This window comes from Pteropus medius, unplaced genomic scaffold (genome assembly GCF_902729225.1).
Source record: "Pteropus medius unplaced genomic scaffold, Ma_sr-lr_union100, whole genome shotgun sequence".
Taxonomy (NCBI): Eukaryota; Metazoa; Chordata; class Mammalia; order Chiroptera; family Pteropodidae; genus Pteropus; species Pteropus medius.
In genome coordinates this window covers 1,224,609-1,242,388 of record NW_024354875.1, presented here as the reverse complement: position 1 = coordinate 1,242,388, position 17,780 = coordinate 1,224,609, and the positions used below count along the sequence as shown (strand labels likewise).

The 17,780-nt window shown below is 38.7% G+C and overlaps 1 protein-coding gene and 1 pseudogene across 2 annotated transcripts in view; both read right to left on the bottom strand.

Moving 5' to 3' along the window:
- The window catches only part of PDE6D (phosphodiesterase 6D), a 40,775-nt gene extending 23,290 nt beyond the window's left edge, over positions 1–17,485 (bottom strand). The window contains exon 1 of one of the 2 annotated variants that reach the window (XM_039855957.1): positions 17,240–17,485. In XM_039855957.1, coding sequence (XP_039711891.1) covers positions 17,240–17,289 — 50 coding nt within the window. In that variant the 5' untranslated portion in view covers positions 17,290–17,485. The remainder of the gene's footprint in view (positions 1–17,239) is intronic. The other variant, XM_039855956.1, reaches the window with a different exon arrangement.
- LOC120597376 (uncharacterized) lies at positions 1,664–1,782 on the bottom strand (annotated as a pseudogene).
- Positions 17,486–17,780: the final 295 nt, after the last annotated feature.

The following is a 17,780-nucleotide window of genomic DNA, read 5'->3' as shown; positions in this document are numbered from 1 at the left end:
TGGAAAAGAATCTGAGACATTTCTCTAAAGACATATAAATGGCCAATAAACACATGAAAGATGCTCAAATCGTTAGTCATCAGGGAAATGCATCTAACCACAATGCAGTACCACTTTACACTCTCTAGGATGGGTATTATTAAAAAGAGACAATAAAGTGTTGATGGGGATGAAGAAAACTTGGAACCCTCATACGTGGCTGGTGGAAATGGAAAACGGTGCCGCTACTTTGGAAGAGTCTAGCAGCTCCTCAGAAGGTTAAATACTGAGTGACCACAGGGCCCAGCTATTCCACTCCCAGGTTATGCCCAAGAGAAATGAAAACATGTTCACACAAAAACTTGTATGTGAATGTTCATAGCGTCATTACTCATAATATCTCAAAAAGTGGAAGCAACCCAAATGTTCATCAGCGGATGAATAGATAAATAAAATGTGGTATATCCACACAATGGACTATTTATTATTTGAAATTAAAAAGGCATTAGGTACTGATATATGTTACAACAGAGAAACCTTGAAAACACTGTCTTAAGTGAAAGAAGCCAGTCACAAAAGATCACTTATTCCATTGGTCCATTCGTATGAAATATCCAGAATAGGCACATCTGTAGAGACAGAAAGTAGATTAACGGTCTCCCATGGCTGGGGTGGAAGGGTAGGGAAAATGGGGCGTGACTGCTAATGGGTACAGGATTTCTTTTTGAGATGGTGAAATGTTCTAAAAGATTGAGTTGATGGTTACACAACATGGTGAATACACTGAAAACCACTGAACTGTACATTGTAAATGGGTGAATTGTATAGTAGGGTGGATTATATCTCAATAAAATTGTTGTATAAATATTTAAAAAAGAATTATAGTGCTATCAAGGCCTTTGAAATTAACAAAAGGGTCATACAATATTTCAAAAAGCAAAAATTCAATAAAGAATCAGAGAGACACTTAGTAAGCTTGTGAAAAAGGGGTCTGTAGGAATACAAAGAATCTAGCACTAAGATGAAATATATTCTTGGCCTAAATCTACTCCGAAAAATAAAAAACAAAAACACATTATATGTCAACTATATCTCAATAAAACTTGAAAAAAACACTAGGGAGAATCTAACACAATCTGTTCCACCTTTTTTTTTTGCAGTTTTATTTTATAAATGACAAAAATATGTCTGGTCTGCACATGAACTCCGTAGATGTATCAAAAGCTTAATAGCAGTTATTTCTCAAAAGCTTAATAGTAGTTATATACCTTCCACCTTAATGTTTTCTAAACCAGTGATTTAATGATAAAAAAATATATAGAATTAGACTATCAAACCTACTAAGGCCAGCATTGAAATCCATTATTCATTTGCATAGCACCTTAACGTTTATAAATCAGTTTTATATATACTATCTCTGCTGATCCAGATAGATGAAGCAGGTATCATCTCCATTTTAAAGAACAGCCTCAGAGACGTTAACAGGCTTATTTAAAGCCTCAAAGCTAGTGAAAAGTAGAGATAGATTAGAACCCAGATGTTGCTCTACCAAGCCACCTTCTAAGTTTTTAAAGAAATCACTCTTGTATAGAATATTCTTTCATTTTACTACAATTTTTTTCTTTTACATATACTTTTTGAAACAATTTTTATTTATTTATTTTTATTTATTTTATTTTATTAACGCCTACAGCACCCGGTATTCCTAGGTGGTCTCTCATCCAAGTACTAACCAGGCCTGACCCTGCTTGGCTTCCAAGATCAACTGAGATCTGGCACATTAAGGGTGGCATGGCCGTAGACTGAAATTATTTTTAAATAGTAATTTGGTACATATTGAAACATAGTTTAATATATAGTATAATACATATTTTACATTAATCTCATATATTTCATTTTTTAAAAATAAAAAAACTGTTACTCGGGATGAACATATTCCAAACTGACTATCACAACTTTTTGACTAACGTTTAAGAAGTCAAAATAATGCTTTAAGGCAATAACTTTGCTAAGCACCCAAAAATCAAAGATGTGTCTCATCTATTTAATTTACCTAATATATTAACATCGGTGGCCAGATATTCTTTCTTAATTTGTGCTTTTGTATATTACTTAAGAGTTAAGGCACTATGATGACAGAGTATCAAAATACAGTATCGTTCTGAACAGAAATAAATGTGGTCTAAAAATTTAACCCCAAAATTTTGATGGAATTTTACATAGAAGTTTTCATAATTATGTTCCTTCCAGAATGTCCATAATAGTCATCTACTTTACAGTTTTTAAACATTGGTGTTAAGTAATGATCAACTTAAAATTGATTAAAAAAAAAAAGAGAGAAAAAGAAAGAAAAAAAAAGAAAAAAGAAAAAAAATCAAGTTAACCCAGATCTAGATATGACCTAAGGGTTTTGAATTATAACAAGGCTGAATTGGACATTTCATTTATCCAACATTTACTAAATATTTATGAGTGTTAACCTCAGGGCTAAGATATACTATGATTAATAAGACATGATCCCTGTGCATGTTCCTTGGAGTTCTCCCCCAGGTAGGGAAAACCACCAAGTAAAAGAATAATTACAATGCAATGTGAGAAGGACTATCTGTAATGAAGACTTGTACAAAGTACCATCTTCGGCTTGCTAGTGATCTGGTCTTGTGAGATAAGATAAGTATCGGTGTCTAAAACATGCCTCCAAAGCTGAATATACACTCACAAACCTGTATCACCTTTCAGTTCTGTACTATACCCAGGTGTCTTGTCCCTTCCTGTTTTGCATATCCAGACAAGATAGTCAGGGTTGATAGCACTACTGTCTCAGGTTAAGGCGCAAACTCAGATCAAACACTACTCAAAGGGAACACGCATCCCTAGTCAACATGTACAGCTCCTGAAGTCTTCAGGTTGTGAAGCACCTGGGAATTTTTCTCCTCAGAAAAAATGCTAAATTTAAAAGCTCTGTTAGTCAGAACTACAATTCTGTGAATAAAATATTAAGCCTATTTCTCTGAAACTAAAAACACCACACGTCTCAACCTTTTATATACAGATTCTGGTAAAGAAAAGGTTAAATGAGGTAAAAAGATGACAAATTGAACTTTTCTCCTGCAGAGTAAGCTACTATGCATCTTCAAAAAGGTTCTCCAGCTGCAGAATGTATCTCCTTTCTTCTGATTGTGAAGAGACCATTAGCAAAATTATTCTCTTCCCAAATAATGCAACTTGATTGGGTTAAGGACAGAAGAATTTTATAGGTAGATCATTTTTTTTCTTTTGAAGTCGTAGAACTGGTATTTATTCCGAGGTTTGGGAAAGGGGATGAACTTGACTTTCTTTGATCACAACAAAGCTTGGTCAACTATACACCACTGAGGTTCTCTAAAGATTTTCTGGCTTTCCATGTCATAATGTACATGATTTGATTAACTTGATTGATGCAGAAGAAACTCAAACTGTAAGAGATATTAGTTGTCCTAAAGCACAATTCCAACTAAACCAAAAGGATTTGGAGAGGAAGTTTAGAAATATAAGTCCCTCCAATAGGAAACATAGGTTGCAATCTAAACATCATTAAGAATTCCCTGTGGTGCAGCATCTTCTGGGACGGTAAAGTGAAACTCTATGTGTTAGGTTTAAGAGCTCAAAGAAATGCTGGTACTTGACTGACGATAGTTGCAAAAGCCTCTGAGAAGGTCTGGTCTGATCTCACTTTAGTTTCGACATCTCCATCTAAACATCTCTCCTTCTGTGGACGAGGAAAGCTTCCAAACACTAAAAGTTTCCAAAAGCTAACTGGCCAGTCTCTCAAAGACCCCAGTCAGCATGTAAAAATACTTTTTAAGGTGAAAATCCAGTCATCCTGGGTCAGGATCACTTTAAACAATATAAAAGTAAATGATATTTCATGTTATCAGAAAATATTTGTAATATACTGATATGTGAAAAAGATTAAAATTAAAAAGCAGTTTATAAAACATATAGAACATGATTCCTTTTATTAAAAAGCATATATACACATATGAAGATTCTTTACCAAAAGAATTCATGACTATTATAGAAAGTTTAGAAAATAGAGGACAAAAAACAATAAATAGCTACAATCCTATAATCCGGAGATTGCCATTTAATATTTTGGTGTCTATATTTGTCTTGCACTGATTTACATATAATGATATTCTAAGAAACTAGGGCAAATAATAAGATTCATGCACAAGAGTGGTTCTCAGCTTTGGCTGCATATTAGAATCACCTGGGGACTGTTTAAAACTCCCAATGCCTGGACCACCCCCAGACCGATTAAATCAGAATCTCTGGAGATAGAACCCAGGCATCAGTATTTTTCAAAGTTCTCCAGGTGATTTTACTGAACAGCTAGGATTGAGAACACTACTTGAGCAAAACATGATTTATAGCAGTGTTTTCTTAAACTTTTATGTGCATGCAGGTCACGTGGGGATCTTATCAACATATAGATTCTGGCTGAGTAGGTCTGGGGTAGAACCCGGGATCCTATTTCTGACGAGCTCGTATGTGATGCCCATGTTACTGGCCCAGGGGTGAGACTGAGTAGCTTTTAGGCTTCTGGGAAAGAAAATACTTTTAAAGGATGAAAAGAAAAAATTATAGACATTGAAGACCATATTCTATACCACCAGACAGGAAGGGGTGGTCTACAGGAAAGGCTGGAAATATTGTCCACCTTTACCCTGGCCTTATACTGTCTGCAATTAAATGAAAAAGAATTGATACTGGGAGTTAAAAGATGTTTGTAGGAAATAAGATTTTAAGGAACTGAAAGTTTGAAATCACAACACATTTTTCAGGGGAAAACAGTCATTGGAGCTAAAATATTTTATATGCACAGAGGAGGGCAAGAAAGCATGGGGCAGAAGAGAGGTGGGCAGTGAGAGAAAAAGATCAAATGTTTACAACACTGATATGGAAAAACTGAAACCCTTGGCTACAGTGCTGGAAAAGGATAGAGAAACACTCTAAGGGGACCTGTAGAATTTATTTCTCTGCTGAAGACATGTTTGGGATCTAGCACGGCTAACAAACTGAAGTTGGTGCAGATTAATAACCACCTTCCAGCTCCCTTCTGGGGACACGGAAGAGACCCCAGGAGTACACATCTCCCCTGGCAGTGCTTTAGGAGCCAACAACAAACAATGGACTATTTGCCCAAATGCTTCTCTCTGTGTTCAGAGAGAATAAGAAGCTCAAACATGGGGTCTCTTTGCAGCTTCTTGGCAATACCCTTCTTCAAATTTCTAAACTTCAAGAGATATATGATGAAAAAAAAAAAGAAATAAAAAGATATTTTTTCCCCTGAGGGCTTTCCCATGGAAATTGGAAATGTTTAGCATATGTTTTAGAGTGACAAATTAAATATTTAATATAAAAATATTCATAAGTCACCATCAGAATTTTATTCCTCCAAAATAATTTCTAAAAGCAATAAAATAGGAAAACTTTCATATAAAATTACCTGGAGCGATTATATGAATCAGCTGGTGGTATACTTTATGGGACATTCCTTATCAAATGGGCCATATCTAAGTAAATTTCTATTTAAATGAACAGAAGAAACTAAAGGGGAAGACTTTACTAAGAAATGGAAAGAATTCTGTTGTCAGATGATTCATGTGACACATCTCTTGGGTGTAAAAACCTTTGGCAGAAACACACATAATCATGACAATACCACTGATCTTTCTATTCAGCACTTATCTACTGTATGATGATGGCTAATATGTACTGAGTGCCAGATATTGGCTAAGTGCTAAGTCCATATCTTAATCTTCACAACCCTATGAAATAGGCATTATTATTATAGCTCTTATATGGATGAGGAATCTGTGGTTTAGAGATGGTAAGCATCTTGCTCAAAGGTCACAAAGCCATAAGTCATAAAGGTGGTTTGTGACTGCCTGATTTAAACATCCATTCTCTTAACATTCATATGATATGATCAGCTATCCTGTATGCCTAGTCTGTACTGGGGAGAGACCGGGAGATAGAAGATGAGTAAATCATGATCCCTGAGCTCATGGTATAGAGCAGTCCAGTCCCTCCAGGACATGAGGCTAGAAAGGCACTTCCAAATACTGCAGGATACAGGATGCCTTTTGGTGCTGTGGAATGTCAGCTCAGATTATGCTGCTAGTGGATTACACTGGTCAGAACTCATTTACTTTTGGGGTTCCTGATTCTTGGTTTTTAATTACATATCCTTGATGGGTAAAAGACATATTTATAAAGAGGACATGATACATGACTAGAAACACTATTTTCTAGGTTAGGCAAGCTTTCCAGAAATTACTGAACCACATCAAACTACATAAAATCAATAAAGCCACAACAATGACGAGGTAACAGATCTAGTACCAGTTGAGGAGTTGGTCTTTTCTACACTTGAATGGTAAGTAGTGTTGCCATTTGACGATTGGTCCAGTCAGGACTGGGAGAACAGAAATCAGTCCAAAACTCAGGTTCTAGTCTGTCTTCCGAGTTTCTCTAAAATCTCCAAAGGCTAAGGGAAACCCCATTGATTGTATTAGCCTAATACTGGCTATAAAGGTCAAAAATTCTTAATCCATGGTTCATTACCAATGCAGACAAAGTCCTGACTCTTACATTTATCAGAGTTAGTTTCTTAACAGTCTTGTTTAACTCGATACTTGCAGACAGTATAAGGCCAGGAAAAAAGTGGACAGTATTTCCAGCCTTTCCTGGCATCTGGCTACGTTTATCGCTTAAAGCTAGTCTTCAAAAAAGAGGAGACAGTGAAAGAACTAATACTTGAGTACCTAAATTCAATACATATGCCAAGCACTAAACTAAGAGCCCCTCTTTTCTATTTTTAAGCTTATCTCATTTAATACTGACCCCCACATGAAACAGTGGTGCTCTCAGAAGCTGAATACCTTTCCCAGGAACTCAGAGCTAGTAAAATAACATAGCTAGAGGCCTGTGCACGATACATACTCTTGAAAAGAGAGTGGCTTCAGGCAGCTGCAGGGTCCTGAGTATCTTTGTGAGGACAGGCCTCCAGTCCTAGAAGAGCTGAAGGAACTGATGAGAGGCAGGCAGACACCCAAATATACTATGAAAAGGTGTTTTTTTTTGCCCTTCCTAACAGCGTTCTCTCGGGTTATGGTAGTAGAGAACGAGGACGATGTATTGAGTTATTGATGCTGCACTGATCTACAATGAACACAAAATTCTATTTATGAAAATAAGACTGCTCTATTACAACTTGCATTCAATATTAGTTAAGTATACATATTTCAAGATAATTTTCAAATGCAGCTATGTGTTTGCATATTAAAAAGTAGACCACCTGCTTTTCTATCCCCTGAATGACACCATGAATCCCTCTTATTTGAAGGGGATTCAGGGTCTTATAATTTGCTTTTAAGAACTAAAAATTTGCTCTGTTGTAAGCAATCTTGACAGAGAAAGAGTGTTTGCTACAAAGTTTTGGATAAAAAGACTTCTTACTCTATTCAGCTAATCTGAGAAGACACACAAGGAAATGAGGAAACCTCAGGCAGGAAAAACATTTGGCAGCTTGGTCCATATTACAACATGGAGAGACTCTTTGATTTGAAGAGCAGGGGTAAGGTTTTGAAATCAATCCTAGCCATCTGTAGATTTGCTCAAGAGAGCTAGTTCAGATAAGTGGATTGACATTTTTCTGCAGACATTTAGAGTAAGTTTTATAAATTTGGCAAGATCAAAACGAATATATCTCAGAAATTCAGGTAAGTAATTTCCTAGTATTCGTTTGCCACGCTAGAGAGCCAAAGGAATGACATTCAGAGAGTGATGAGAAACAGTTTTATGTGGGGGTAACATTACTGTAGTACTCTTTACTTTCTCACTTAATCATTTCTCTCCAACTCTCCGAAGAGAGCTGCTACTGTCACTTTTTCCTTCCTATTACCATAATCACGCTAAACATCCCATTCACATATTTATTCCCCAAACATGCACTGAAGTTCTACCGTGTATCAGGCACAAGTTGTATTGGGGATTACACAGCTGTGCTACTCAAAATGTGGTCCACAGATTGGTGCTGGTCTGTGAATCCATCTACCAGTCTGTGACAAGATAAGTTCAAAATTTTTAATAGCAATTCAGCAGAGTAATTTGTTGATTTTAATAATAAAAATTTCCAACTTTTATTTTGTATGTCATTTTTCTAATAATTCATTTTCATTTATTTTCATTTTCATTTATTGAATAAAAATATTGGAAGAATTAGAAGTAAAAATTTGGTTTTTACCAGTGATAGTATAAGCATTATTCTAGAAGATAGAAAGACCTCTGCTCTTGACACAGTCCGTTTAATCCTATGCGAGTGTACAATAAGAAAAAGCTTTTCCATCCTCAGACATACATGTTTCTGAGGAATATATAAAGTTTAGGCTTTGTAAACAGATTTGGGGAATGCTGATTTTTTTTAAAAAAGGGTTATAAGTTAATAGAGAAGGGTGAGATTGGAAGGTAGTGTCAAGTAGAAAGGACAATTTGATACAGAACAGGAAATCAACAGGCTACCAGGAGGGCAGCAGGTATAATAAATTGCTATAAGCCTGGGGTAAAGAAGTCAAGAGGGTAAATCAAAGCTTATTGGAGGAAGATAATAAGTCTAGTCTGTGCTATCCAGTCCATTCTTCAGAGTCATCTCCTACCCTAGCCCCTAGAAGCCCTCTATCCTCCAGCCAGGCCTAACTGCTGCACTTCCCAAAGACATTATGTTCTTGTGCTTCAGTGCTCAGCACACACTGCTCCCTCTGCCTAGAACTAGCATCCCACTCTCCAGTATTCTCCTTAAAGATCCAGTGCTAAAGCAACCTCCTCTCCGATTGTGGTCCCCAATACACTCCAGGCAAAGCTATTTGATCCCTCTACAGTGCACCTGCACACTTGTTTACATCTGCTTCACAGTACTTAACAGAATGTACCATACATTACAAGTTTGCAAGTCAAATTCCATCGGCAGTATATTATTTATCCTTCCTTCTCAGTGCTCAGCGCCCCATTGGCACTCACATATGTGCTGAACCACACTGAGTACCAGAGAGCAACTCAGAGAGGTTGATTAGAAATCTCTTTCAGGCTGAGCAACCAGAAAGCAAGGCTCACTGAAGGGTGTTTAGAAGCCAAACTAGGGGAGCGTCTCATTCAGGGTTCAGCAGGCTGTGGAAAGGGCACCTTAGAGCTGGAGCTCAGCAAAAAAGAAAAAGCAAATCAACTAACCCCGCAAAACCCATTCTCCCTAAGGAGAGCAGCTAAGTCAGTCAGCGAATTGCAGGTAAAAACACAGAATTTAAAAGCTCATTCTGCATTAAGTTGAATTCATGAGTTGGCAGAGTACCTATAAATTATATATGGGCATGTGGTTCATTACGTATAGACTGAGGAACATCAAGGTAAGTAGAATTTTGAGGCAAAGTGGCTGACTAAGCACATAATGATGTATGCTAATGTCTACCATGGCAGACCAGAGGAATATGAGGCAAAGCTTCAATACCAAGGTCATAGACATGAAGAAAAACTCCCTTCACATTCCTCTGGGGCGGAAGCCACTGCAATGACTACCAGTTTAGTGGCATCCTAAGCATTTTCATCATAGGAATGTCTTTCTTTGCTCTGCTTTCCTATTTTTTTTTTCCCTTCTTGTTATGCTTTTTAACACTCTGTCTTTATGATCTCTCTCCTCTCAAACTCTTTCCTCCTTGCTCACTTTCTGAACTCATTTCCTTCTCTTATTCCCACCTTCATTAATTTTTAAATATCAATTCTGTCAAAGCCCCCCCCAGGCTTCTCCTGCACTAGCATTGGTTATACAGAACATCCTGCCTTATAGTATATTCTTAAAAACCAATTCTAATTCATAGACATTTAAACATCTTTCTCATCCAAAATTTCCCAGTGATTTTCCTTGTGGTATTTTTTCTATTTATGAGGGACAAGGTGAGAAAATATAAATGGTTTCCCCGAGAAACCAGGTTTCAGTATCCTTGAAACATAATATGCAGCACTGTAATTAGTGGTGAGATCCCTATGAAATAATACTCTAGCCCTGGCAAAGGTACTGTGCTTGGAAAGCATACAATCAAAATCCAAACTGGCCTGGGAAACAGTGGAGGTAAGTAATTTAGTAATGAAAAAAAGATCACTATTCGAAACATAACACCATCTTCTCACTAGCAAAGTCAAACAGTGAAACAAACCTTTCTTTTTCTAGGAGGCCTATTATTCTACTGATATGTGCTGTTATGTGCCTGAAACTGGTCAGAAACATGCTAGAATAGACATATCCAAAGAGATTCTTAGAGACTCCCTTTACATTTTTATTTGCTTCCCAGAACCTCCTGATCGAGGAAGAGATAATACAAGGCTCTTTCCCAAGGGCATGTTCCCGAAAGGGTCAGGTTGGCCACTGTTTCTTACATGTGATTTGAAGGCATAAGGATAGTGCCTTGAATTCTGTCAAAATCCACAGTCACAGATCCCCGGATTTTACCTGGTTTTTAAGAATGCTACAGTATTGAGAGGAAAATCAACTTCCTCAAGTTAATAAAAGCAAAGCCAAAGATGATTTTGGCTTTCAAATGGGACGTATGTATCATGTAGGGGGCTTCCTTTGCTATCACTTCCCAGACGGTGAAAAGAGGCTTCAGATGCCTAAACTAGAGAAAAAACACTCACTAAGACTCTGGCTTTATCAACACCTTGACACATGACACCTAAAAATCTGCAAAATAGAAAGCAACCCTGAACTTAAAGGAAAGATAGATAATTGTTAACAATGTAATAGTAAGCATAACCCATTTGTAGAGCAATGATTTTTAAAGTGAGTTGGCATATATTATTTCACTCATTTCATAATATCCCTACAAGGCATATGGAGCAAGCATTATACTTCTTTAATAGATATTAAGTACCTTGCACAAAGTTGGAGAGCTTAAATAAGTGATTTCCATTCTTTAATAAAATCTCTCCACTTACTCAGACCACTCCTCTAATCTCTGCTTTCCTAGGTCACCAGATTTCTTGGTGACTTCGCTTCTTCATCTATTATCCATTTCCTCATCTTGGCAGATTATAGTTTAATTTGTTTCCTCAGATATCTGCTATTCTCAAAAAGATCACCATTGACCTATAAGGTATCATGGGACTCTCAGTAGAGTCTCAATTATTCATCGAGTGAATGAAATTTCCAGCAATTCCAAGGATTTGTTTTTGATTTTCATTCTTCCTCATTCTTGATCCCAACTTCCCTCTGGAACACTCTTTCCCCTCATTTTCATGCCTTCACTTTCCTTCCTCACTGTTACTCTATAGTATCTGAAAAATTAAACTGCTCAACACCTACTCACTTTTCAATCCTTTTCAAAAGACAATCCTGAAGTCTTCCACATGCCTCCAGCAGTAGTCATCCTTTCTCTGAGGTTCCATAGCACTTTACACTACTAGGTACTTACCATATTGTATTCTGATTGTTTTTCTCTTTTCTCTCTCCTTTATATAATAAAAGTTCTTTGGATATGAAAACTGGGCTATCATTTTGTATCTCTTGGGTTTAGCAGATTACCTGGCACTTATAACCCTGCCAACAAATGTCTGAGTGACCAGTAAGTGGCAGCACTATGGCCTTTGCTCTTCACAGAGAAGATGGCTCAAAAGCAAAGGCTTCTGATTAAATTTCTCATATCTTATTCCATGAAAATTATCAGGCTAGATTCTCAGAGTTCCTCTCTTTTTAAAAGTCTTTCATTTAGCAGGAAACTGTCCATGAGCCATCATTTCCAAACAGAACTGTCGCCCAGGTAGTGGTGCCACACATGGTATAGTTATGACTCTCCCATGATTTGCCTCTACTCTTGCTCCACCAAGTGAGGGCACAAGGAGAAAAAGCCCATCTGCAAGCCAGAAACTGAGTCCCGGCCCGGAATCAAGTCAGCTAGCACCTTGATCTTGGACTTCTCAGTCTCCAGAACTGTTGAAAAATAAATGTGTGTTGTTTGAGCCGCCAGCATATGCTACTTTGTTTTACCAGCTCTAGCAGACTAATACATGCTGCTTAAATACTTTCTAGAAAATGCCTTTTATTTAGGTAACTGTAATTGTTAAAAAATTCTTCCTTATCCCAGGCTAAACCCTGCCCTCTAAATCTGAGAGCTGAGAGAAAACAAAGAATATGGAGGATATAACCAAAAGGAAAGAGAGCAATTCTTAAGTGAAAAATAAATCTGTGACTTAAACATCAAGGAAAAATTTTAAACTCAAAATCAATAATACAGTAAAAAAATTAATTCCCCAGAGAAGCATCATGGTATATCATAGAAAATAACAGTTTATAGAAAAACAAACCAAGGTTTAAATTAAGGTTCTGCTTTTATCTGAATGATAACCTCATCAATCTTTAATTTCCTACCTATAAAGTGAGGGTAATAATGTATAGAGTTGTGGTAATACATCAAAGTCTTTTGAAAAACTGAAAAAGATACAGGAATGTCAGATATTATTAAGTCATCCCCTTTCTTCTGTGGCTATATTTATACTAATATTCATGTTAGAGTTATTTATGTTTAGTTCTCTAGACTTTATCTAAATTCAGAAGCAATAATTGCTTTTTCCATGACTCTGAATCAGTGGATCCACAATGCACTACACAAAATACTTCACCAACAGTAAATATCTAAGAAGAGTTGTCTGAAAAACAAAAAGGAAATGATATCTTGCTTTAATTACATCAAATCACAAAAAATGTTTTGCCTATTTTAGGTACTGTACATATCTCAATAGAAATACTTGCTGAAAAGAATCCTTGTTAACTCAGAAAAGTCGTCTCCAAATCAAAGAACTGCTGTGTTGGAAGAGGATCTGAGTCCTTCTGTAGATCAGCTACTCTAATACTTATCTGATGCATACATAATTTCCCTCTGAAATACTCTTGATGGACAGGCATCCATCTGCTGTTTAAATACTTTCTAGAATTTTTTTCTTTTTTTTCTTTTTTGCAGGTAACTCTAATCGTTAGAAATTGGGTGAAATAAACTCTGTCTCCTGTAACTGCTATCCTTGTGTTTCCTCTGAGAGTCGCACGAAACACATTCAATTCTTCTTTAGAACAGTTTTTTAAACTTTAGAAGAGAATACTCATGTCCCTTGCCAAACTTTTCATCTTCAGGTTAAAACTCTTCAGTTCTCTAATTATTTTATGTATGGCATATTTCAAGTCCCTCTACTCTGGACCAGTTCCATTTGCTGTGTGGCCCCCTCACTGTACGCTAAACGAGTTCATGTGTTTTTACAGTGGGACTATCACCTTCTTTGCCACAAAATGTGTGTTTCTTTAGTCCAATCCACTGAAATCTTTATGGATATTGGACTGCAGGAAAATATATATGCTTTTCCTCTCAGCCTCATAATTATCAGCAGGTCAAAAGCAAAAAAAGAATGCTGCTCTTAAAATCTTGACAATTTGTGTTTTAAGCATTCAAGCAATCATTGGAACAGTCATATTACTAGACAAGATGGCTGTTAAAATACCTTCCTATGATGCTAGAGCTTGGAATAGGAAGTTTTATACATTCAGAAGTCAAGTCCTCCTCTGTCATGGGGATTTGTGGGTGTAGAGTGCTGACAAAGGAAGTCTGTGAGGCAAAAGTGAGGTCAAGCCTAGAATGAACCTAGAGCTGCCAAATCACACACCACTGCTAGCCCTTTATCAAATACAGTGATGATGTAACCAGAATTTTCCATGAGAGTCTTACCATGTTCTGTTCCATTTTTCCAGAAGTTACTATACTATTTCACTGTAAACCATATACACAATCCTGGGAAGAAATTTTAAGGTCTGAAGAAGACTATAAGTATCTATACTCCAAATTCCTGCCCAAAATGCAAAAGTAGGAATGCCCATTTAAAAATCCTAAATAACACCATCAGTAGGACACTATATTAATTTAATTCATTAAGGATAACAATAACAACTTCTCAAGAGTCATTCCAGAGGATCCTAGAAAACAAACTACCAATCACAATTTACATGAAGTCCATGACTAGACAATCTGTGATCAACATGTTTATTGGCTGAATGGGTGGTATATTTTGGTTGCTCTCACAGAACTTGGGTTGATAGACAAAGACTATATTTTAGGAAACCATAAACCTCAAACTCATTTTTAACACTTGGCCAAGGCATCTAATAGACAATACAGTCATTCAAGAAAAGTTCAACAGTCTATACTATTCTTAATAAGGAAATCTAAGTGACTAGAAAATATAAAGACGACTATTTTTGACTGGAAGTAAAGTCAAAGATCAAGATGTTACGAGAAAGATGATATGGGAGATCCAGGACTAAACTATAGAGAGAAAATGCAAGGGCACAAGTGAAAGGTGCTTTCAGAAACCTTTCAGAAACTAGTTCTTTTTTTTGTTGTTGTTAATCTGCAGTAAATTGGAATGTGATTAATTCCTAGAAAACAAGATAAAATATCAGGTACACATCAATGCTTATTAACTGAATCATTTTTTCAAAGAGGCAAAACAGAAATATTATAGTTTCTCAGTAAGAAAAGAGAATAATAGCATGAAGGCATTGGTTATATCTCAGAAAAATAAGTGGTTTTACAGTAATATTAACACTACTGTAACAATAGCAGTTAACATTATTACCTACTTACTATGTGCCAGGCTCTGTACTAAGCATTTTATATGTAGTCTCATTTAATCCTCATAATAACCCTTTGAATAAATGATATGGATACTGAGATTCAGAGTTTGAATGCTCTGCCTAGGGTCACAATAACCCTATGACATAGGTTTTTATCCCCATTTACAACTGAGGAAATTGAGTCAGTGGTTAAAGAGGATGCACAAGGACACAAAACCAAGTGTGCAGGTCTAGGATTACTGGTATAGCTCTATGTACAGTCTAGTACAGCTCTCAACCAGGGATCTAGGGATCCAGGGAAATGCAAATTAAAACAAGATATCACTTGTTGTTCAAACTGGTCCAAATTAAAAAGACCAACATAGTCAATGAACAAAATGAGTTCTGTCAATACTGTTGGTAGAAGAGTAAAACAGCGATTTTTTTTTTTTTTTGCAGTAAAAACTCTTCTTACAAGAACAGATACTCTAAACGAAAGCTCAGAAAACAATTTACCCAATAAAAGGTGGACAATAGTCAGGTAGTTCCTTAATAAAACATTAGTTTTATTTTTCCCAAAGGTAGTAGCAAATTCTAGAATTCCTTTCCTTTTCTCTCTTAATTCTCAGATGCCAATAAAGGTTACCAGAGGATGAACATTCCATTGCTCCCACGCTAACTTTTATGAGGCTGCTTCCCTTGTAATTTAATCAGCCCCAGCTCAAACTTTTCCTGAAAGTCTGTTTCTTGACCCACTAATGTCATCACTGAATTGGTCAATTCACCTTCCCTTCTAGTCAACTGACAGAGGTTCTTATGCTTTCTACCGTTTTCCATATTTGTCCCTTAGCCTCTTCCTCAACAGGTTCAAGAACCAAGATTGAAAATGAGAAGCTCAAACTTTCCCTCCTGCTTTGTTCTGAAGTCATCAAAAAGACCTCACCTTGTTTTTGGCAAAACATTAATTCCAATCCAACAAAAATGCTGTTTCTGAAATCTCTCAATTCTCCATAGTCTCTGGTTTACTGTCTACAGTACACATGTTGAGTAACAATATAAATTACTTAAGGGAAGAATAAAATCCATGTCATAGCTTTTCTAACACTTCAGCCATCTCATTTTACTCATATTACGAAGAGAAACATGGAAAGGCACATGGAGCTGTAAAAAAGGTAGTTACTAAACTTCACTACATAAAAGCATTGAGAGTTTATCGTGAGTGGCATTATGCAAAGGTGATAATGCCTTCCGTTTTTTAAAACAAGCATAAGCAGGCCAGGTTCCATTTGAAAAATTTCATCTGTACACCCAAAATGTCCTGTAACTCTTTCGCACTTGTGTGCTAAAATTTACTGCCAAATTGGTTTCTGATTGTGACAAAACTATGAACATTTGCAGGGGTGAAACGGGCATTGTGAAAACACACAGGCAGCTCAGAGAACAGCGCTTTACAAAACCTCCACGGGAGAAGCCCTAAAGTGGTGACTACGTTTTCACTGAGAGAGGAATTTAAGAATGTTCTGTATTGTATGCACAGGATGTAAGAAGAGATTAAGGTCAGCAGGAAAATGCCAAATTGGAATGTACAAGATTGCATTTTTTTCATCCACATTATCTAGTTACAGATCAACACTTTATTAAAACATGAAATTTTCTCACTATATTAAGGAGAGAGGGTTGTACAACCGACGCTACAACAGGCCTGAGGGAATGGTATCTATATCCTACTAGGTCCTACCGTGTCCCCAACCTAATCAAATGATTGCTGGACAGCTCCACCACGTCTACGCGATACCCGCACAAACGCGAGCGCAGATACCTTTGCCAAGAATTCCAGGGCAAACCCAAAACACCTCAAGGCATCTCACGCACAAGTTTAGGGTCCTCATGTCGCTGGAAAGAAAATTGGGGGGTTGAGGGGAAAGCAGCGACCGTCCGATGCCTCAAAAGGCCAAAGCAGAGTTAAGGTGAGGGCGATCTCAGACTTTTCTCTCCCCCGCTTCCTCTGCTCCAACCCTGGAAGGAGCCACAAGTGAGGAAGAGAAGTTGTGGAAACAGGACGTGGAAGCAAGACGGGGGTGGGAACCCAAGAGAGTTTAACACAAGCATTTGCGTTTGTCCCACACAAGGTCACTCGCTCCAAGTCACTTTACCCTGCTCCCCCGGGGGGCTTCCCGCCAAAGAGGCTGCTGGGCTTCGAGGCCAGCCCACCGCGCCCCCTCGACCCTTCCCTGCGGACCGCAGCCCCTTCCCGGCCTCTGGGTGCCAGCCGGAGGTGGGACTCAAGCTGGCCTCCCCGACACCAGCTCCCAATGTCCGGCGCCTCTCCCACCCCAATTCCGGGGCTCCTCCGCCTCCACCCCGCCGGGCTCCCGTCAACGTCCCCTTCCTCACTCAGGACGCCCCCTTCCCCGCCTCCAACGCCAGGTCCCGTCGGGGGCCAGGGATGCCGTTCCCTTCCTCCCTCCCACCGCCTCTCTTCGGGTGCCCACCTGGCGCAGCCCCCGTCCCCGGCCAGTCTCCTCAGCGAGCGGCCGCCTCCCGAGTCCTCCCGGCCCCGCCCCGCTCCCGGGCGGATACAGTTTGAAGCCCCTCAGGATCTCCCTGGCACGTTCGTCCTTGGCTGACATGATGCGGCGGCAGCCGCCCGCGGCTCTCCCACGCTGGCCCGGCGGAGCCTCGCAGACGGTGCCCCGGAGCCGAGGACTGAGCTGCAGCCCGGCCTGGAGACCTCGGGCGAGCAGCGGCAGCGGCCAGACCCGGACCGGCCTCTCCCTCCAGTCAGCTCCCGCTCCTGATCCCTTCTCCTTCCCCCTAGCCTAGGAGCGCCCGCCCCGAAGCCAATAGAAAGCCCGCTTCCGCGATTGGCATCCCGATAAACCAATAGAAATACTCAGCGGCTTCGCAGGGGGACGAAGAGCGTCAATGGGAAGGGCCCTCCCCGGGAAGTCCCGCAGGAGAAATTTTTTATTCGCTCTTGTTGCCTAGAGTTTGCCCCAGCGGAGGGTTGGCTTCAGATCTGCAGAGGCTCCAGGGGCCCGCTCCCGCCGCTAGGCTCACTAGAGATCTGAGACGACGGCTGGTTGCACTGTGCGATGTGGCCGAGACTACAATTCCCAGC